This window comes from Theropithecus gelada, chromosome 7a (genome assembly GCF_003255815.1).
Source record: "Theropithecus gelada isolate Dixy chromosome 7a, Tgel_1.0, whole genome shotgun sequence".
Classification (NCBI taxonomy): Eukaryota; Metazoa; Chordata; class Mammalia; order Primates; family Cercopithecidae; genus Theropithecus; species Theropithecus gelada.
This window is the reverse complement of record NC_037674.1, coordinates 31,882-53,597: the sequence shown is the minus strand read 5'-3', so window position 1 is coordinate 53,597 and position 21,716 is coordinate 31,882. Positions and strand designations below refer to the sequence as shown.

The 21,716-nt window shown below is 41.6% G+C and overlaps 1 protein-coding gene across 1 annotated transcript in view; it reads right to left on the bottom strand.

Annotated features, from left to right (window-relative positions):
* TUBGCP5 (tubulin gamma complex associated protein 5) overlaps positions 1-15,654 on the bottom strand; it is a 45,424-nt gene extending 29,770 nt beyond the window's left edge. The window contains 8 exon segments of the mRNA XM_025390701.1: positions 832-1,015; positions 2,609-2,723; positions 6,614-6,749; positions 7,663-7,742; positions 8,424-8,520; positions 12,952-13,060; positions 13,159-13,212; positions 15,381-15,654. Of these exon segments, the coding sequence (XP_025246486.1) occupies positions 832-1,015; positions 2,609-2,723; positions 6,614-6,749; positions 7,663-7,742; positions 8,424-8,520; positions 12,952-13,060; positions 13,159-13,212; positions 15,381-15,526 (921 nt within the window). The 5' untranslated portion in view covers positions 15,527-15,654.
* Positions 15,655-21,716: the final 6,062 nt, after the last annotated feature.

Here is a 21,716-nt window from a genome sequence, read left to right as displayed (position 1 = left end):
CACTGCAAGCTCCGCCTCCCGGGTTCCCGCCATTCTCCTGCCTCAGCCTCCCGAGTAGCTGGGACTACAGGTGCCCGCCACCCTACCCGGCTAGTTTTTTGTATTTTTTAGTAGACATGGGGTTTCACCGGGTTTGCCAGGATGGTCTCGATCTCCTGACCTCGTGATCCGCCCGTCTCGGCCTCCCAAAGTGCTGGGATTACAGGCTTGAGCCCCCGCGCCCGGCCGAGATCTTCCTATTTCTAAGAGTGCGAGCATGTCAATGTCACAGTTTCTGGCGAGAGCACCCGGACCTGGAATTCCACAGTAACCACCAAGGGCTGCATTCGATTCCTGGCTTCCAGGTAAGGCACAGGCCCTCATTGACATATTCTGCCTATTAAGAATAATCAGAAGCTGCCGGCACGGTGGCTCACACCTGTAATCCCAGCACTTTGGGGGGCTAAGGCGGGTGGATCACAAGGTAAGGGGATCTAGACCATCCTGGCTAACACGGTGAAACCCTGTCTCTACTAAAAAAAATACAAAAAATTAGCCGGGCGTGGTGGTGGGTTCCTGTTGTCCTGGCTACTTGGATGGCTGAGGCAGGAGAATGAAGTCAACCTGGGAGGCGGAGCTTGCAGTGAGCCGAAATGGAGCCACTGCACTCCAGCCTGGGCGGCAGAGCGAGACTCCGTCTCAAAAAAAAAAAAAAAGAAATGTTGGACTAATCTAAGTAAATCATATGCTAAATTATCTAAAATGAAAAAGAAGTGAATATATCAAACTCTCTCAATCTCCACAGTCAAATCTGGTCTGAACTACACACCTAACAGTCCGTTTCTAGTCTGCATGTGAAAATGCTTGAACAGTTTCCTTTCATAAAAGTTTTGCTTCTCAGTAATCAAGCCTCATAAAGACTATTAATTAAGTGAATATATCTTACCATAGGGTTTCCCGAATAACCTGAGTCTCAGTAACCAAAACCCTGTCATCTGGAACATACAATGGATCACTGCTGTACAAGTGCTGGTCCCTATAAGACAGCAAACATAAATGTCAATAGAAAGGTTTCTAACTAAGTACATAACTTATCTCAAAGAATATTCGCAATTTAGTGCTAACTAGTAATCAATAGCAAGTACATATAATAAATGGCTTAAATACCCCCTATATTTTCACATCAATCAGAATACTCAGAAACACTTTCAGAACAATTGCAATTATGTTTATTGCTGATTTAGGCAAATGGTTACAACTATGTAAAGCTGTTTCTGGAAAACAATATGCCTATTTTTGTAGTAAGTAAACCAAAACAGAAATCAAAGAATGCCCTAATATATACAATATATTTACATTGAAATTAACAACAAAAAATGGAAACACAGACTATAATTAAATAATACTATAATTTAATGATTTTTTTTTTTTTGAGACGGAGTCTTGCTCTGTCCCCCAGGCTGGAGTGCAGTGGTGCGATCTCTGCTCACTGCAAGCTCCGCCTCCCGGGTTCACGCCATTCTCCTGCCTCGGCCTCCCGAGTAGCTGGGACTACAGGCGCCCGCCACCTCGCCCGGCTAGATTTTTGTATTTTTTAGTAGAGACGGGGTTTCACCATGTTAGCCAGGATGGTCTTGATCTCCTGACCTCGTGATCCGCCCGTCTCGGCCTCCCAAAGTGCTGGGATTACAGGCTTGAGCCACCGCGCCCGGCCAATTTAATGATTTTCAATAACAAATAATTAAAAACTATTCAACTAGAATTTTCAACACCAGCCAGGTGTGCTGGCTCACACCTGTAATTCCAGCACTTTGGGAGGCCGAAGCAGGTGGATCACTTGAGGACAGGAGTTCGAGATCAGCCTGGCCAACGTGGTAAAATCCCATCTCTACTAAAAATATAAAAATTAGCTGGGCGTGGTGGCATGCACCTATAATCCCAGCTACCTGGGAGGCTGAAGGACGAGAATAGCTGGAACCCAGGAGGCAGAGGTTGCAGTGAGCCATGATTATGCCACTGCACTCCAGCCAGGGAGACAGGGTGAGACTTTGTCTCCCCCTGCAAAAAAATAAAATAAAATAAAAAATAAAAAATTGGGGCCAGGCACGGTGGCTCAAGCCTGTAATCCCAGCACTTTGGGAGGCCGAGGCAGGTGGATCACGAGGTCAGGAGATCGAGACCATCCTGGCTAACACGGTGAAACCCCATCTCTACTAAAAAATACAAAAAAAAAAACTAGCCGGGCGAGGTGGCGGGCGCCTGTAGTCCCAGCTACTTGGGAGGCTGAGGCAGGAGAATGGCGTAAACCCGGGAGGCGGAGCTTGCAGTGAGCTGAGATCTGGCCACTGCACTCCAGCCTGGGCAGCAGAGTGAGACTCCGTCTCAAAAAAAAAAAAATTAGTTGGGTGAGGTCAAGACTGCAGTGAGCCAAGATCTCACTATTGCATTGCAGTCTGAGCAACTATAGTGAGACTCTGTCTCCAAAAACAAAGAAAAAAAAAGAATTCTCAAAACAAAAACAAGTTTAAATTTCAGGGAAGAACTTGATTTAAGTCACAAATCAAAGCCAAATGTCTAAACATCAAAGTTTCTTCTATCATCATATTAAATGAAAACTTTAGCTTCTTACCAGACAGCAGCTAAATTGGAGTGCAAATGTAAACTATGAGGAAACTGGGAGGGCCTGGCTGTCCAATACTGATGGACCACATGATGTTCCAGCCAGCTTCGGTCATCTGGCTCATCTGCTTGAAAGAAATGTAATCAGTTTGAGTTAACAACAACAACAAAATACTGGGTCAGTATATCTGGACTTACAGCTCCATTCAAACATATAGTTGAAAATGACTTTTTTAAAATAACAGCTACCTAACATTAATGTATTATGATCATTTATTTTAAACCACATTTACCAGCTGGGTTCTACGGCTCACACATATAATCCCAGCCCTTTGGAAGCCAGGGCAGGATGATCACTTGGGTCCAGGAGTTCAAGATCAGCCTGGTCAACAAAGTAGGACCCCCACCTCTACCAAAAAAAGCAAAAAAATTAGCCAGGGATGGTGGCATGTGCTTGTTCTCGGGAGGCTGACATGGGAGGACTGGCTGAGCCAGGAGGTTGAGGCTGCAGTGAGCTGAGATCACGCCACTGCGCTCCAGCTTGGGTGACACAGTGAGACCCTATCTCAAAAAAACAAAGTAAAATAAAATAAAACCACACATATAGAAACACATACTAACTTAATTAAATGTAATTGACTAGAAAGTAAAAAAAGAAAAAATTGCCACATACATAAAAAGATACAAATGGTATATGTTAACCATCCAATAACCATTAAGGAAATTGAAACGGTAACCGAAGACCTTCCCAACCACTCCCAAAACCTCGGGACTGGTGCTAAATTTTGAAGGATTAGATAACCTCTATCATATACAAGTTATTTGAAAAAGCACAAAAAGAGAAAGCCACCTAACATTTTATGAGGCTAATATAACAGTGATGCTTAAACTAGATAAAGGCATGATAAGTACAATTCATCAAAGAATAAAGATGAAAAATCCTACATTAAAAAAGAGCTAACCTCCTGGGTTCGGTGGCTCACACCTGCAATCCCAGGCTGGACTGGTCTCAAACACAGTGAGAACTCATCTCTACGAAAAAGTAAACAAGTTAGCTGGGTGTGGTGGCATGCACCAGAAGTTCCAGCTTCTTAGGAGGCTGAGGTGGGAGGATACCTTGAGCCCACGAAGTTGAGGCTGGAGTGAGCTGTGATCATACTACTGCACTCCAACCTGGGTGACAGAGCAGGACCCTGTCTTAAAAAAAAAAAAAAGTGAATCCGAAATTGAACCCAATCTAATAATGTACTAAAAAATAACATGGTCAAGCAAGTTTAGATGAAGAATTCAAGGATAATTCAATATCGGAAAGTCTATCACTGTACTATTAGGATAAAAGAGAAAAGTTATGAGATTATCTCACAGATAAATAATAGCATTTAATAAAAATTCAACATTTATTTATTATTAAAGACTTCTAGAAGAAAAAAGGGATAGAAGGAAATTGTCTTTAATTTTTTTTTTTTTTCCACACAGAGTTTCGCTCTTGTTGCCCAGGCTGGAGTGCAATGGCACAATCTCGGCTCACTGCAACCTCTGCCTCCCGGGTCCAAGCGATTCTCCTGCCTCAGCCTCCCGAGTAGCTGGGACTACAGGCATGTGCCACCACGCCCGGCTAATTTTGTATTTTTTTTTTTTGTAGAGATGGGGTTTCTCCATGTTGGTCAAGCTGGTCTCCAACTCCCAACCTCAGGTGATTTCGCCCACCTCGGCCTCCCAAAGTGCTGGGATTACAGGCGTGAGCCACCGTGCCCGGCCGAAATTGTCTTAATTTGATAAAGGCCACATACCCTGAACTCATACCAAACAACCATCACACTTAACGGAGGAGTTTCAGGTATAACCCCCCCCTTACGATGAGACCGAGTTGTCCAGGAAGCCCACTCCTATGAGCTGTTGCTTCCGCTACGGACTAGTAGCGGCTGGGCTGGTGGGCCAGAAAAAGATATTTGATCATCATGTCACAGAGAAGATACAGGCATAAGAACTAGCACGAAGAGATAAAACCATCAATATTTGCAGATGATACTAACGATCTATATAAGAAACCAAATGGAATCAACTATTATACTTAATATGAGAATTCAGCAAAAATGCTGCATGTAAGGACAACTTACAGAAACCAGTATTATTTCTTTTACATTAGGAATAAAGAGGCATCATTCACAAAAATAAAAACTATAACGTATGTAGAAATTAATAAATGAACACTCGAGATCTTTAAAAAAAAAAATCCGAACTCTAGTAAAAGATAAAAAATTACGATGAATGTAGCTATTATTATGTTAAGGCAATCAAGCCTCCCCAAATTAGATGTATAAATTCTCTGCAATCCCAATAAAAACTCCAGCTGGATTGTTTTTAAATTTTTTATTATTTTGAGATAAAGTTTTGTTCTTGTTGCCCGGGCTGGGGTGCAATGGTGTGATCTTGGCTCACCGCAACCTCCACCTGCCGGGTTCAAGTGATTCTCCTGCTTCAGCCTCCCGAGTAGCTGGGATTACAGGCATGCGACACCACGCCCAGCTAATTTTGTATTTTTAGTAGACGTGGGGTTTCACCATGTTGGTCAGGCTGGTCTTGAACTCCTGACCTCAAGTGATCCACCCGGCTTGGCCTCCCAAAGTGTTGGGATTACAGGCATAAGCCACTGCGCCTGGCCTTTTTTTTTTTTTTTTTTAGTTTACCATCCTGCTTCTAAAATGTCTACAGAAGAATAAAAGTTCACAAATAGCTAAGCCATTTTGAAAAAGAGCAGTGTTTCACACCTGTAATCCCCATACTTTGGGAGGCAGAGGCGGGTGGATCAGTTGAGGTCAGGAGTTTGAGCCCAGCCTGGCCAACATGGTGAAACCCTGTCTCTACTAAAAATACAAAAATTAGCTGAGTGCCGTCGTGCACGCCTGTAATCCCAGCTACTAGAACCAGGGAGGCGCAGTTTGCAGTGAGGTGAGATCATGCCACTGTACTGTGGCCTGGGCGACAGAATGAGACTCAAAAAAAAGGGGGGTGGGGGGAAGAGCAAAGTGGGCTCAGCACAGTGGCTCACACCTGTAATCCCAGCACTTTGGGAGACAGAGGCGGGTGAATTGCTTGAGTCTAGGAGTTTGAGACTAGCCTGGGCAACATGGTGAAATCCCGTCTCTACAAAAAAATACAAAAATTAGCTGAGTGTGGTGGCCCTCACCTGTAGTTCCAGCTACTCAGGAGGCTGAGGTGGGAGGATCGCTTGAGGCCAGGAGGCAGAGGTTGCAGTGAGCTAAGATTGTGCCACTGCACTCTAGCCTGGGCAACAGAGTGACACCCTTGTCTTCAAAAAAAGAAAAAAAAAAAAGAGAAAGAAAAGGAGCCAAGAGATTCTCCTGCCTCAGCCTCCCAAGTAGCTGAGAGGAAACTTGCCATCTGTGTATTAAGACATAATCCTACAAAGCCACATAAATAAAAAACAGTCTGTCTGTTTCTGGGTCACACTGACACCAAGAGCACAGATTAGAAAGTCCAGAATAAATGCAGCTGTTCCTCAGTATCCACTGGGGATTGGTTGCAGGAATGCTGCAGACACGAAAATCTGCAGGTGCTTAAGTCCCTGATATAAAATGGCATAGTATTTGCATATAACCTATGCATGTTCTCCCTTTTTTTTTTTATTTTAATTTTTTTTGAGACAGGGTCTCGCTCACTTGCCAGAGCTGGAGCGCAGTGGCACAATCTTAGCAAAATCAGTCCTTCTCCAATCAAAAAAAAAAAAAAGGAAACATTTAGGGCTAGGAAAGTTCTCAGAAGTATAGGAAAAAAATGACAAAATTGCACTCTACATGTATTAGTTCAACATTAATTCCACAGTACTAACACTTAAGCATCATAAAAAAGATTACTAATGATTTAAAAAATTGGTTTTATAAGGATGGTAGAGCTTAGCCAACACCTTGATCACATGGAAGTGATCTCGAACCTTGCCTTTCCTTCTGGGGCATTTGTCTGTTAGAAAATGTCACCAGCTCGTAACACAAAGTACCTTTCCACCTGATACAAGGGTCCAGTTTTCTGTTGTGGTCTTGTTCTTCTAACGGTGTCCTGTCTACCTGAATTCCAGAGTCCTCTCTGCTTAAGGGCAGCTGATCATTTTCCTCTTCACTTTCTTCAGACCAATTCTGATTTAAAAAAGAAAGACACTTTAGCTTTATACAGTATAACATTTAAAGCTATTTACATTAAAAGACTAAGACTTTGAAGAAAAGCAAAAACTTTGAAGCAACATGGAACAGAAAAACAAATGAATTTCTTTTCCCTAAATCTCTTGGAAGTGTCTATTATAGGACTAGAAATACGATTATTACTTTTCTATAATGTTGAAATAATAAGGAATGGAATCATTTTTTGTGGCTAAAAGTCCCACGATCACAGATCCTTAAGGGATACTTGTACTCACCCCTTTTAACTTTTTCTTTTTTGAGATAGAGTCTCTTGCTTTGTTATCCAGGCTGGAGTGCAATGGCACGATCTCAGTTCATTGCAACCTCCACCTCCTGTGTTCAAGAGATTGTTGTGCCTGAGCCTCCTGAGTAGCTGGGATTACAGGCATGTACCACCATGCCCAGCTAACTTTTTGTATTTTTAGTAGAAGGGGTTTCACTATGTTGCCCAGGCTGCTCCCGAACTCCTGGCCTCAAGTGATCCACCTACCTTGGCCTCCCACAGTGCTGGGATTACAGGTGTAAGACACCGAGCCCAAACAACTTCTTTTTTTCAAATTTATTTTTTACAAACAGACGCAGATCTTGCTATGTTGCCCAGGCTGGTCTCAAATTCCTAGGCTCAAGCAATCCTCCCACCCCTCAAAGTGCTGAGATTACAGATGTGAGCCACCATGCCCAGCCTCTTTTAACTTTTTAATACTAATGATTTAGTGCAAAATCCTAACCAGGCTTCCATAATAAATGACTCTAGCTTAGTAAGAGTGTTCCTGTTTTAGCTAAGTTGACCTAGGGTGGAAAGACCCATTAAAATCATCTCTATCACCTGGCGTATATTTAAATTTTCAACAGCAAAACTACTGCCACTTACTGGTGTGTCCATGTAAGGACCAATGTCCATTTCTTCACCTTCCATCAAGTATTTTCCCCAGTCAAAATCATCTTTCTTTTCTAAAAATGTAACAAAAGAACTTCATCAGCTTCCTTATATCTACATTTGAAAAAAACCTCTAAACTAAGGAAAAAAGACTAACAAGACTCAAAATACTCAGGAAATAAAAATTTAAAAATATTGAAACATTTAATAAATTTATATTCTAAAACATTTTACATTTTAATTAACTCATTCTCAAAGGTGAGTGTTCTCTTTTTACAACTGAAGATAGTTTGTAAACGAATACAGTCATCCCTCAGTATCTGAGGGGAATTGGTTCCAGGAGCTACACCACCCTCCACAGTGCTCAAGGCTGATGATAGAAAATGGTGTAGTGTGTGCATATAACCTAAATACATCCTGCTGTATACTTTAAATAATCTCTAGATTACTTATAATACCTAACACCATGTAAATAGTTTTAAAAATTGTATTATTTTAGATTGTTGTATTATTTATTTATTTTTTTTGAATATTTTTGATTGGTATTTGGTTGAATCTGTGGGTATGGAACCTGAGAATATAGAGGGCTGACTGCATTTTAAATAAAATTTTATAATTGTGATAGCATCTAAAACAATAGAAACACTTTAGTTTCACAGATTTTTGTAAGTTTCAATAAAACTCAATGTTTACGAAGCAAGTAATGAAACAATTTCTCTTTTACTTCTCATATGTTAAGGCATCTAGTAACATACCCACTTCTTTATGTCTTGGTGTCTCCACATAATTGCTGTTTGAAGGAGAGTCTGACAGACACAGAAGAAGTGACAGTATGGAATAATGTGCATCTGTCTTTAAAACAAAAAAATGAACAACATGAATCTCTGAGGTTGGGAAATGCTTTTGACACTAGATTGAGTAAAGATAACTCTATGACAGTTATGTCCCCACTTTTTTCCCTGGTTTGAGAAAACATGAGTTATACCTACATAATTCCTAACCTTCAAAGTTCTTCAAAGCTCAAACGCATATACATAAGGAACCTCAAAGCCATCTGAAGTCTGAGTTCTACATTTCTAACAAGTATAAGATCTGAGTGGATGAGAGCTTTTATTTCTAAAATGACGGAAATGTCTTTAGAATATAGTATTATGGTTAAAAGTTATTCTCCTGTGGCAATATGTATCATGAAGCTTAAACATGGCTGATAGTTTAACTCAGATGTACCATATTTTATTTAACAAGTCCCCTATTAATGAAATTTACATTTTTTCACAATCTTTCGCTATCACAAACTTATGTTGTTTCATTTTTCCCCCCCCCCCGAGATGGAGTTTCACTTTGTTGCCCAGGGTGGAGTACAATAGTGCAATCTCAGCTCACCACAACCTCTGCCTCCCCGGGTTCAACTGATTCTCCTGCCTCAGCCTCCAGAGTAGCTGAGATTATAGGTACACGCCACCACGCTCAGGTAACTTTTGTATTTTTAGTAGAGATGGGGTTTCACCACGTTGGCCAGGCTGGTCTTGAACTCCTGACCTTGTGATCTGCCTGCCTCGGCCTCCCAAAGTGCTGGGATTACAGGCGTGGGCCACCACACCTGGCTGTTGTTTCATAATTATGAGAGTTTACTTGTATAATAAATTCCTAAAAAGTGAAATGCTAACTCAAAGAGTGTTTGCATTTGGAATTTTGAGAAATAATGTCAAAATATCTTCCATACACGATACAAACATACATACATATAGAATTACCTGCTTCCTACACCTTTTATTAATCAGATCAGTGAAAAATGTTATCTCAGTGTTGCTTTAATTTGCATTTATCTTATGAAATGGTAGGCACTTTTCCATAAGCTTAAAATTATTGATTTTCCTTTATTGGGTATTACTCTCCTTTGCTCAAATTTCTATTTGATTGGCAGTCTTTCCTTATTTATATGATTGATTTTTAAACTGGGATATAAGCAGTGTGGGAAAGCATTAACTCAGGAAGCCCGAATTGCCAAAGCCTTCAGCATCCCCCAAAAGGGCTTATTTTCACAAATAAGCCTTGGCCAGCTTGTGGTGACTGAGCTCTTGAAATATCTGAACTGGCAAAAGTGTTCTGTATGTTCAAATCTTGAACCATGTTTTACTAGTCTGTTTATACAGTTTGTGCAAACAGTGTGACTGAAGGTGAACACCTGCTTTCCTTTGAAGGCTCTGGAACTTCAGTAATTGTGGTCAGTCACGCAGGTCCTATGCCTGAGATAAGCCCCCAGTAAAAGCCCTGGAGTCCTGGGCTCAGGTATCCAGGTAGACAACACTGGCCACCTGGCAGTATGTCAGAAGAGATAGAGCAAGCATCCAAACCAGACTCATATATGGCAGGGACGTTGGAATTAACAGACTGGGAATTGAAAACAGCTATGATTAATATACTAAGAGTGCTAATGAAAAATGTGGATAACGGCCGGGCGCGGTGGCTCAAGCCTGTAATCCCAGCACTTTGGGAGGCCGAGACGGGTGGATCACAAGGTCAGGGGATCGAGACCATCCTGGCTAACCCGGTGAAACCCCGTCTCTACTAAAAAATACAAAAAACTAGCCGGGCGAGGTGGCGGGCGCCTGTAGTCCCAGCTACCTGGGAGGCTGAGGCAGGAGAATGGCGTAAACCCGGGAGGCAGAGCTTGCAGTGAGCTGAGATCCGGCCACTGCACTCCAGCCCGGGCGACAGAGCCAGACTCCGTCTCAAAAAAAAAAAAAAAAAAAAAAAAAAAAAAAAAAAAAAAAAAAAAAAAGAAAAATGTGGATAACAAGAAGAACAGATGAGTATATAAGTGGTGAGATGGAAACTCTAAGAAAGAATCGAAGTGTTCCAAATGAAAAACAAAGTGTCAGAAATGAAGAATGCTTCCGATAGGCTCATCCAGTAGACTGGCATGAGCTTGAAAATATATCAACAAAGAAGGCCGGGGTGACTTACGCCTGTAATCCCAGAGTTTTGGAACAAAGGTGGGTAGATCACTTGAGGTCAGGAGTTCGAGACCACCCTGGCCAACATGCGAAACCTCGTCTCTACTAAAAACACAAAAATTAGCTGGGCGAGGTGGTGTATGCTTGTAATCCCAGCTACTCCGGAGGCTGAGGCAGAAGAATTCCTTGAACCTGGGAGGCTGAGGCTGCAGTGAGCCGAGATTGCACCATTTCACTCCAGCCTGGGCAACAGAACAAGATTCCGCCTCAAAAAAAAAATAAATAAAAAAAAAAGGAAAGAAAAAAAATTAACGAAATTGAAAACAGGAAACAATAATAGACAGCAAAACCAAAAACTGATTCGCTGAAGAAAGTAATAACATTAATGCATCTCTAGACATACTAACCACAATAAAAAGAGAGAATATACACATTACTAAAATCAGAAACTAAAGAGGGATCGTCACTACTGATCCCACGGACATTAAAAGGATAATAAAGAAGCTGGGCATGGTGGCTCATGCCTGTAATCCCAGCACTTTGGGAGCCCAAGGAAGGTGGACTGCTTGAGGTCAAGAGTTCGGGACCAGCCTGGCCAACATGGTGAAACCCTGTCTCTACTAAAAATACAAAAAAATTAGCTGGGCATGGTGGTGGGACCTGTAATCCCAGCTACTCAGAAGGCTGAAGCAGGAGAATCACTTGAACCTGGGAAGCAGGAGTTGCAATGACTCAAGACTGCGCCACTGCACTCTAAGCCTAGGCAACAGAGTGACACTCGGTCTTAGAAAAAAAAAAAAAAGAAAAAGGAAAAACGTGTGAAGTTATTGCTACACTATATAGCAATCCCCAACCTTTTTGGCACCAGGGACCACTTTTGTGGAAGACAATTTTTCCATGGACTGTTGGGTGGGGGTTGGTTTCACGATTAAACTGTTCCACCTCAGATCATTAGGCATTAGATTGTCATAAGGAGCATGCAACCTAGATCCTCACATGTGCAGTTTACAATGGGGTTTGCTCTCCTATGAGAATCTAATGCCACCGCTGATCTGACAGGAGGTGGAGCTGAGGCGGTCATGCTCACTCACCCCAGTCACCTCCTGCCGTGCAGCCTAGTTCCTAGCAGGCATGTCGGTACTTGTTCATCATATGGGGGTTGGAGACCTCTGCTATAACAAACACATCTAAGATGCCACATAGCAAGAGAAAAGGAAAACTAATCCACCTTGTGTAAGTGGGTGGGGGCTGTGGACAGAGTGGGGATAGTGAAGCAGACAAGACTGCACAGATTTACTGATTCCTTCAACAAACATGCATTGTCCACTGTGCTCTAGGTGTTCGGGAACAAAGAGCCCTATGCCTGTAAAATGTGCATTTTAAAGGGGGAGACAAGAATGGAACTATAAAGAAGTGAAATATGTAGCATGTGTGGAGACAGTGCTTAATATTAAAAGGAGAAAGGGAAAGAACTATGTAGGCACAAGATGTGCCACAGCAGAGCTAGGGAATGTGGTCCCTCTGTGTTCAGGGAACCCAGAGCTGTTTCCATATGCTTGCCATCTTTGGTTTGACCTCTAAGGGGCTAGAGACTGAGCAGATAAGGTCAGCCACACTGGGCTCTGCTTGCTTATGTGACCCACCCCCCAATAAAAATGCTGGTCACCAAGGCTCAGCTGAGTGGCCCTGGGGGGAGTGGAGGGGCAACATTTTGCACATGTTGTCATATACCGTTACTGAGATAATTAAGTGCATCCCCAGGTGACTCCGCTGCGAAGGGACACTTGGACGTGCGTGCCTAGCTTCTCCTAGACTTTGCTCTAAGCACCTCTTCCCTCTGATGATTTTAATCTGTATCCTTTCACTGTAATAAACTATTAACAGTGAGGATAACAGCTTTTTTGAGTTCTGTGAATCCTTGGAGCAAAGCATTATGCCAAAAGGTGGTCTTGGGGAATCCCCCAAACAATATGAAAGTATACCAGGCATCTAGTAAGCATCTCCAGCCAGCCACTGCCAAGTGCTGAGAAACCATTTGACGGTTTTAAGATATCCAAACTATGCTACTATTTGTATCACTCTCTCATCTGTCTTTCCATAGTAGAACTGAGGTGCAAAAATGATTAAATAAGAGCAAGCTCTTTCTTTCATCACAAACTGAGGTATATCTGGTTTGATGGCAATATTTAAATAAATTTCCAGGAGATCCTATTAGCCAGTAGATAATACTAAAATAGAATGTTTAAATAGTAACAGAAGCAAATTGACAATAATCACATAGGAAACAGTAAAATACACACTGGAGATCGCATAATTGAAGGCATACCTTTATTTCCTTTATGCTGGGAAGTGGTGCGTTTAGAAATTCCTCAGTTAATCTCTTCAAGCTAGCAGCTTTGCTGAGATCAGAATGAATGATAAATTTTTCATAAATTCTAAAACATAATAAAAACAATGATTATAAAGCTATCTTAAAAAGATCTATAAGAAAATACATGTATTTTAGGATGTGTACATACATACACTGACTTACCCTTCGATTGTTTTTTCTATTTTGTGGCTGTTCACATCCAAGAAACGATGAAATCTAATAAAGACAAAATGCAATTCTTATGCCAACTCTGTCACACAGGTAAGTGAACTCATCTCATGGCCCTCCACATCCCCCATATGCTCTGTACTCAGCTACACACTTCCAGAATGGAGTGTACCTTGTCCTCAGTTACCTCCACCATCAGACAGGCAAATAATCGCCGTGTCCGAGACTGTGCAAGCAACCGTTCTCCAGCACACAGGTGCTTCCTGACCCTCCCAACCTTGGCTCTGGCTCCTCTGTCTTCCCATAAGGCCCTGTATCTAAATCCAGCTGAACACATTCTACATCAGGTGGTCCCAATCTTTTTATGCTATAGTGAGGCCCACTGAAGCCTAAGGATCCCTTCTCTGAATAATGTTTTTAAATGCCAAAAACGAAATACAAAGGAATCCAATTATACTGGGGTACAGTTGTCAAATATTTCAAGAAGTTTATGATATGGCAAGAAATGTTATTTATGAAAGTATTAAATAACAAGATTTAGCAGTAGGTACAATAACTACCATTAAAGTAACAGTAAACAACATTTACAAATATCTACAACTCTGATGTGAAAACAGTATGTGACTTCTACTGGCGATAAAGTCACAGGTAGGCTAATACTACTATGGTTTGCTGCCTTCATTTATAATGGAAGGAGATGCTACTTTTCAGTTAGAGATTAGTATAATTTTTTCCTCATCCAAATTAACAAATATCTGAATTATATCTCCAGATCCCAAGGTTAAAAATCCCTTTTATCTCTGTCTTTTTTTAAAGACAGAGGCTATATCTTACTCATCTTTGAATTTCTGGGGCCTAGAATTCTAAATGGCCACAATTTTCAACAATGTAAACATGAACTATTCATTTTTCTGATGATTTAAAGCATCATAAAATTATAGCATAGCCTATGCAACTAATGTATATGTATATAACATATCCTATGCAAAAATTGTTTCCCATTTTTTAGTATCAAAGCCAGCAATCTGTACTTAAAAGAAAAAAATTACAATACTGAGAAACACATGAATCTAGTCCAGTAAATGGGTGAATGGTACACCACTTTACCTATTATAATTTAGTTCCTGAAACCTGTGAATGGAAACAGTAACCTCTAATGTCTCTCCCACCTCTAAAATGATGACCATCTGCCTACTGTCATTTAGAAATATTAGTAAAAAAACTTGAATTTCAGCATTTAAGTTTTTGTGTTGTATAACCTATTTCACACATTGTTTATTTTTGTAAGTCACATTTAAGAATTCAGTTTATTACTTCGGAAACTCGGCATGCTTTAAAAGAATATGAAAGCCCCGTATTCCTATTATAAGCCAACTAGACACTTTATGACTATGATCATTAAAGTAACTAAAATTACGGATTTTAAAAAACTGTTCATTATTCAAGATTTTTACTGAAATTAAACAGGTAGAATATTAACATTAACATTCTTTTAGTAATTTCATTATGGGTAATGACTATAAAAGTATTGTTTAATTTCCCTCTCCCATAAAGAAAAATAGATCTCACTCCACGTATACATCTAAATTCTGTAAGTCTTTAAAAACTAGTTACAAGAGAAACTGCATTAGAAATTGCATTAGCTGACTAAGCCTGCTACGTTGTCAGGCGCTGTGCAGAGATGCAGCATTCTAGCTGGAGTGGAAGCGGAGGAGACAGTCATGACAGGTAAAATCAATGTCATGACACGCGTTTTGTAAAAAGGAGAGCAGGGTGAGAGAGACCTTACACTGGGCTGACCAGGGAGCAGGAGTCAGTGAGAATACAATCTCTTTAATTAAACTAAAATAAAATAAAATAAAACATTATAGAGATGGAGTTGCTATGTTGCCCAGGCTGGCCTCGAGTCCCGCCTGCGGCCTCCCAGAGCGCTGGGTTGCAGGAGCGCGCCCCGGTGGCAAGAAACCCAGTTCCACGCTTCCCCCCGTGACGATCAGGACGCGTTCCAGGTAACACACCGTGGGGTGCGCAGAGCACCGCGCCGAGGGCGCTGGCCGGGGGGAGTGGGCTGCGGCAGGGCCTGCGAGGGCTCTCTGAGACCGCGTCCGCCTCAGCCCCATGCCCCGCCCCAGCGCACCCCGACCCCGGGCTGCGCCGGACCCACGCGCGGGCTCCGGGCTGTGTCCCGGGACCCCCTCGCGCGCCGCGCCCCACACCTGAAGTTGGACCAGGCGAAGTTTAGGGCGAGCTGGAAGTTGGGGTCTGCTTCGTCCTGGAGGCCGGCGACACCCCGGACGAGCTCCCGCACGTCGCGCTCCTGCTGCGCGTCCAGCCAGCTCAACGGCGGCCCGTGCCGCGCCATGTTTCGCGCGCCTGCAACGCGCTTCTAACGCATTGGTTGCTGTCGCGCGAGAGTTCGAGGTCCCGCGGCAGTTGCCCCCGAAGCTGGCGGCCTTCTCGCGAGAGTTCGCCTTCCCGTGCCGGGCAACTAGCAAGCTGGCAGTTATTCTCGCGACAGTTCGAGCTCCTGCTGTGGTGGGTACTGCCTGGAGCTGTCCCATGGTGGCGGCTCGAGTGTGTATATTCTGGTCGCCCGCTGTACATTTTCTACTGTACTCAGAGTTAGTTGGTGTCATCGTGAATTAGATACTTAAGGGTCTCTGGCCAGCCTCGGTGATAGTCAGTGCTTTTGAGAGCAGCCCGTTAGGTGCCCGGTCGGGAAATGCACTGGGACCTGCCTTTCCAGGAACCCTGACCCGCTCAGCTGCTGAACTCTCCCGGCCATGCAGCTGCTCCTTGCAGTGATGGTCCCTGCGGATCTCAGTGCCCCCATCCACACAACACGATCACGCTACGCACATCCGTGCTACACAACCAGCATCAGCGAAGCAGCGGTCCCGACCGGCTAGCAGTCCCGGCTCGCTTTTACTCCGCCTGCTCCTCAGGGGCGGTTGGGGGGACTTCATAACCCCATCTGGCCAGAGGTGCTGGTCGGCGGAGGACTTCATAACTTCATAACCCCACTTGGCCGAAGGTACTGGGAATGGGGACTTCATAACCCCACTTGGCCAGAGCTGCTTGGGGGACATCACAACCACACCTGGCCAGAGGTGCTGGGAGGACTTCACAACCACACCTGGCCAGAGGTTCTGGGGGACTTCATAACCACAAATGGCGTGTGCCACCACGCCAGGCTAATTTTTGAATTTTTTAGTAGAGACGGGGTTTCGCCATGTTGGCCAGGCTGGTCTCAACTCCTGACCTCAAGTGATCCATCCACCTCAGCCTCCCAAAGTGTTGGGATTACAGGCATGAGCCACCGCACCCGGCGGTGTCCTGGAACTTTACTGAATTCATTTATGAGTTCTAACAGTTTTTTGGAGGAATCTTTGGGTTTGTTTAAATATAAAGTCACATCATCTACAAACAACGACAGTTTGACTTTCTTTCTAATATGCATGCTTTTTGTTTCTTTCTGTGGTCCAATTGCTCTGGTTAAAACTTTTGAGTACTATGTTGAATAAGTGGTGAAAATGAGTATCCTTGTTTTGTTCCAGATCAGAGAAAAGGCTTTCAGTTTTTTTCCCATTTAGTATAATACTAGCTGTGAGTTTATTTTATAAGACATTTATTGTGTTGAAGTAATGTTCTTTCTATGGACAGTTTGTTCAGGATTTTTCTCATGAGAGGATGTTGAATTTTGTTGAATTTTTTTTTTAATTTTTTAATTTTTTTGAGACGGAGTCTCACTCTGTCGCCCAGGCTGGAGTGCAGTGGCTCCATGTCGGCTCACTGCAAGCTCCGCCTCCCGGGTTCACGCTGTTCTCCTGCCTCAGCCTCCTGAATAGCTGGGGCTGCAGGCGCCTACCCCACGCCCGGCTAATTTTTTTTTTGTATTGTTAGTAGAGATGGGGTTTCACTGTGTTAGCCATGATAGTCTCCATTTCCTGACCTCGTGATCCGCCCGCCTCGGCCTTCCAAAGTGCTGGGAGTACAGGCGTGAGCTACCGCACCCAGCCGAATTTCATTGAATTTTTTAAAGCATCTATTGGAATAATTATATGGCTTTTGTCCTGCATTCTTTTGATGCATTGTATCACGTTTATTGATTTCCATATGCTGAAGCATCTTTGCATCCCTGGGATGCATCCCACTTGATCAAATTGAATGATCTTTTTAATGTGTTCTTGAATTTGGGATGCTAGTATTTCTTTGAGGATTTTTGTCTCTGCATTCGTCAGAAATATTGGCCTGTAGTTTTCTTTTTGGTTTGTTTTGTCTGGTTTTTGTATCAGGAGAATGCTGGACTTGTAGAATGAGTTTAGGAGTATTTCCTTCTTTTAAATTTTTTGGGTAGTTTGAGTAGAATTGGTATTAGTTCTTCTTTAGATGTTTGGCAGAATTCAGCAGTGAAGCCATCAGGTACCCAGCTTTTCTTTGATGGCAGACTTTTCAGCACTGTCCCTATCTCTCTGTATGTTATTGGTGTATTCATGCTTTCCATTTCTTCATGTTTCAATCCTGGTAGGTTGTATGTGTCTAGGAATCTATCAATGTCCTCTGCCTTTTCCAACTTTTTGGCATATATAATAGTTGCTCATAGAAGTCTCTGAAGATAATTTGAATTTCAGTGATATCAGTTGTAATGTAGTCTCTTTGTCTGATTTATTTGAGTCTTCTCTTTTTTCTTAGTCTGTCAAAAGAGTTTGTCTATTTTGTTTATCTTTCCAAAAACTTTTTGTTTTGTGATCTTTTGTATTTTTTTGTTTCGATTTGATTTCTGCTCTGATCTGCTCTGATGTTTATTATTTATTTTCTTCTCTTAATTTTGGGTTTGATTTGCTATTGCTTTTCTAATTCTTTGAGGTGGTGCATCATTAGGTTGTCTGAAGTCTTTTTACTCTCTCTCTCTCTTTTTTTTTTTTTTGAGACAAGGTCTGGCTCTGTCACTCAGGCTGGAGTGTAGTGGTGTGATCTCAGCTCACTGCAACCTCTTCCTCCCAAGCTCATGCTATCCTCCCACCTCAGCCTCCTGTGTAGTTGGGACTACAGGCATGTGCCACCACACTCAGCTTTTTTTTTTTTTTTTTTTTTTGTATTTTTGGTAGAAACAGATTTCATCATGTGGCTCAGGCTGGTCTGCAACTCCTGAGCTCAAGCAATCCACCTGCTTTGGCTTCCTAAAGTGCTGGGATTACAGGCATGAGCCACTGTGCCTAGCCTTTACTCTTCTAATGTAGGCATTTATTAGTATAAGCTTCCCTCTTAGTACTGCTTTTGATATATTTGATAGGTTTTGGTACGTTGTATTTTAATTTTTTAAAGTTTCAAGAAACTTTAAAATTTCTGTCTTAGTCACTGCATTCAGCAATGGTATTCAGGAACATGTTATTTAATTTCTATGTATTTGAATAGTTTCCCAAATTTCTCTTGTTGTTCATTTCTAGTTTTATTCTATTGTGGTCACAGAAGACAACTGATATAATTTTGATTTTTTCAAATTTTCTTAGACTTGTTTTGTGGCCTAAGGTATAGTCTGTTCTGGAGAATGTCCCATGTGCCAATAAGAAGAATGTGTATTCTGCAGCTGTTAGATAAAATGTTCTGTCAATATCTGTTAGATCCATTTGGTCTGTAGCGCAGATTAAGTCAGATGTTTCTATGTTGATTTTCTGCCTGGAAGTTCTGTCCAATGCTGAAAGTAGGTTGCTGAAGTCTCCAGCTATTATAGTATTGAGGACTATCTCTCTCTTTAGCTGTAATACTATTTGCTCTATATATCCGGCTGCTCCAGTTTTGGGCATATATATATTTACCATTGTTATATCCTCTTGCTGAGTTAACCACTTCATCTTCATGTAATAAACTTCTTTGTCTTTTTTTTATTGGTTTGTCTTTAAATGTCTTAGAAACTTTATCTGATATAAATATAGTGACTCCTGCTTTTTTGTTTCCATTTGCATGGAATATCTATTTTCATCCCTTCCTTTTCAGTCTGTGTGTATCTTTATAGGTGAAGTGAGTTTCTTTCCTTTTTTTTTTATTGACAGAGTTTATTTCTTGTTGCCCAGGCTGGAGTGCAATGACACGGTCTTAGCTCACTGCAACCTCCGCCTCCTGGGTTCAAGTGATTCTCCTGCCTCAGTCTCCCACGTAGCTGGGATTACAGGCACCTGCCACCACACATGGCTAATTTTTTTGTATTTTTAGTAGAGACAGGGTTTCACCATATTGGCCAGGGTGGTCTCAAAACTCCTGAACTCAGGTGATCCGCCCGCCTCAGCCTCCCACAGTGCTGAAATTACAGATGTGAGCCACTGTGCCCGGCTGAAATGAGTTTCTTACAGGCAGCATATAGTGAGCCTTGTTTTTAAAATACATTCAGCCACTCTATGTCTTTTTATTGGAGAATATAGCCTATTTATATTCAATGTTATTATTGATAGGTTACTAATGCCATTTTGTTACTTGTTTTCTGGTTGTTTTATTAGTCCTTCCTTTCTCCCGGTCTTCCTTTGTGTAGAAATGATATTCTTTGGTAGCATATTTTTATTTCTTGCTTTTTAATTTTTGTGTATCTATTACAGGTTTTTCCTTGGTGATTACCATGAGGTTTGCAGAAAACATAATCAATTCTTTTAAACTGATGACAACTCAACTCTGATAACATAGAAAAGAAAAAAGAAAGAAAAATTAACTTTGTCACTACTGCTTTTTGACTTTTTGTTGTTTCTATTTTTATATTTTTTGCATCTTCAAAATTGTTTTACTTATGATTATTTTTGATGGGTTTGTTTTTTAGTCTTCACACTAAAGATATGAGTGATTTTTTTCCCCTGAGACAGAGTCTCGCTCTGTCACCCAGGTTGAAGTACAGTGGTGTGATCTTGGCTCACTGCAACCTCCACCTCCAGGATTCAAGTGATCTTGTGCCTCACCCACCTGAGTAGCTGGGGTTACAGGCATGCACCACCATACCCAGCTAACTTTTGTATTTTTAGTAAAGACGGGGTTTTACCATGTTGGCCAGCTGGTCTCGAACTCCTGAACTCAAGTGATTCACCCACCTCAGCCTCCCAAGGTGACATGAGTGATTTATACTCTACAATTACAATATTAGAGTATTAGCTGTACTTACTTTCATCAGCAGGTTTTATACTTTCTGATGATCTCTTGTTGCATATTAGCATCCTTTACTTTCAGAATGAAGAGGTACCTTTAGCATTTCTTGTAAAATGAATCTAGCACTGATGAATTTCCTTAGCTTTTGTTTGTCTGGAAAAGCTTTTATTTCTCCTTAGTGTTTGAAGGATAACTTTGTTGGATACAGTGTTTTATGTTAGAAGTTGTTTCACTCCGGACTTTGTATATGTCATTCCACTCTCCTGGCTTGTATGATTTCCACTGAGCAGTCTACAACCAGATACACTGGAGATTCTTTACATGTTATTTGCTCCTTTCTGTTACTGTTTTTAGGATCCTTTCTTTGTCCCTGACCTTTGAGAGTTTGATTATTATATGCCTTGAGGGAGTCTTATTTAGCTTGAATCTTTTTGGTGTGTGCTTTTTTTTTTTTTTTTTTTTTTTTAAATTTTTTTTAACCTTCTTCTATGTGGATATTACTATATTTTTCTAGGTTTGAAAAGTTACATGTTATTTGCCTGAATAAACCTTCTACCCAAATCTCTTTCTCCATCCTCTTTAAGGTTAGTAACTCTTATATTTGCCTTTTTAATGCTGTTTTCTAGATAGCCTTAAAAGGGCAAATATAAGAGTAGGCATACTTCATTCTTTTATTTTCTGCTCTGTGTATTTTCAAATAGCCTATCTTTGAGCTCACTAATTTATTCTTTTGCTTGATCAATTCTGGAGGCATTCTGATGCATTTTTCAGTTTGTTAATTGAATTTTTAGTCTCTGGGATCATACCACTGCACTCCAGCCTGGGTGACAGAGACTCTGTCTCAAAAAAAAAAAAAAAAAAACCAAAACAAAACAAAAACAAACAACAGCCGGGTGCAGTGGCGCACGCCTATAATCCCAGCACTTTAGGAGGCTGAGGTGGATGGATCATGAGGTCAGGAGATCGAGACCATCCTGACTAACATGGTGAAACCCCGTCTCTACTAAAAAAATACAAAAAATTAGCCAGGTGTGGTGGTGGGCGCCTGTAGTCCCAGCTACTCAGGAAGCAGAGGTAGGAGAATGGCATGAACCTGGGAGGCGGAGCTTGCAGTGAGCCAAGATCATGCCACTGCACTCCAGCCTGGGCGACAGAGTGGAACTCTGTATCAAAAACAAAACAAAACAAAACAAAACAAAAAAACTTGTCTCTGGAATTTATTTGTTTGATTTAAAAAAAAAATTATTTTCATCTCTCTATTTTTTTGATAGAATTCTGAGTTTCTTCTTTGTGTTGTCTTGAAATTCATTGAGCTTCCGCAAGACAGTTATTTGAATTCCTCATCTGAGGAATTCTTTATGCCTCACATATTTCCATTACTCCAGGCTCAGTCACTGTGCTTTCTTAAGTCCGTTTGGTGAGGTTGTGTT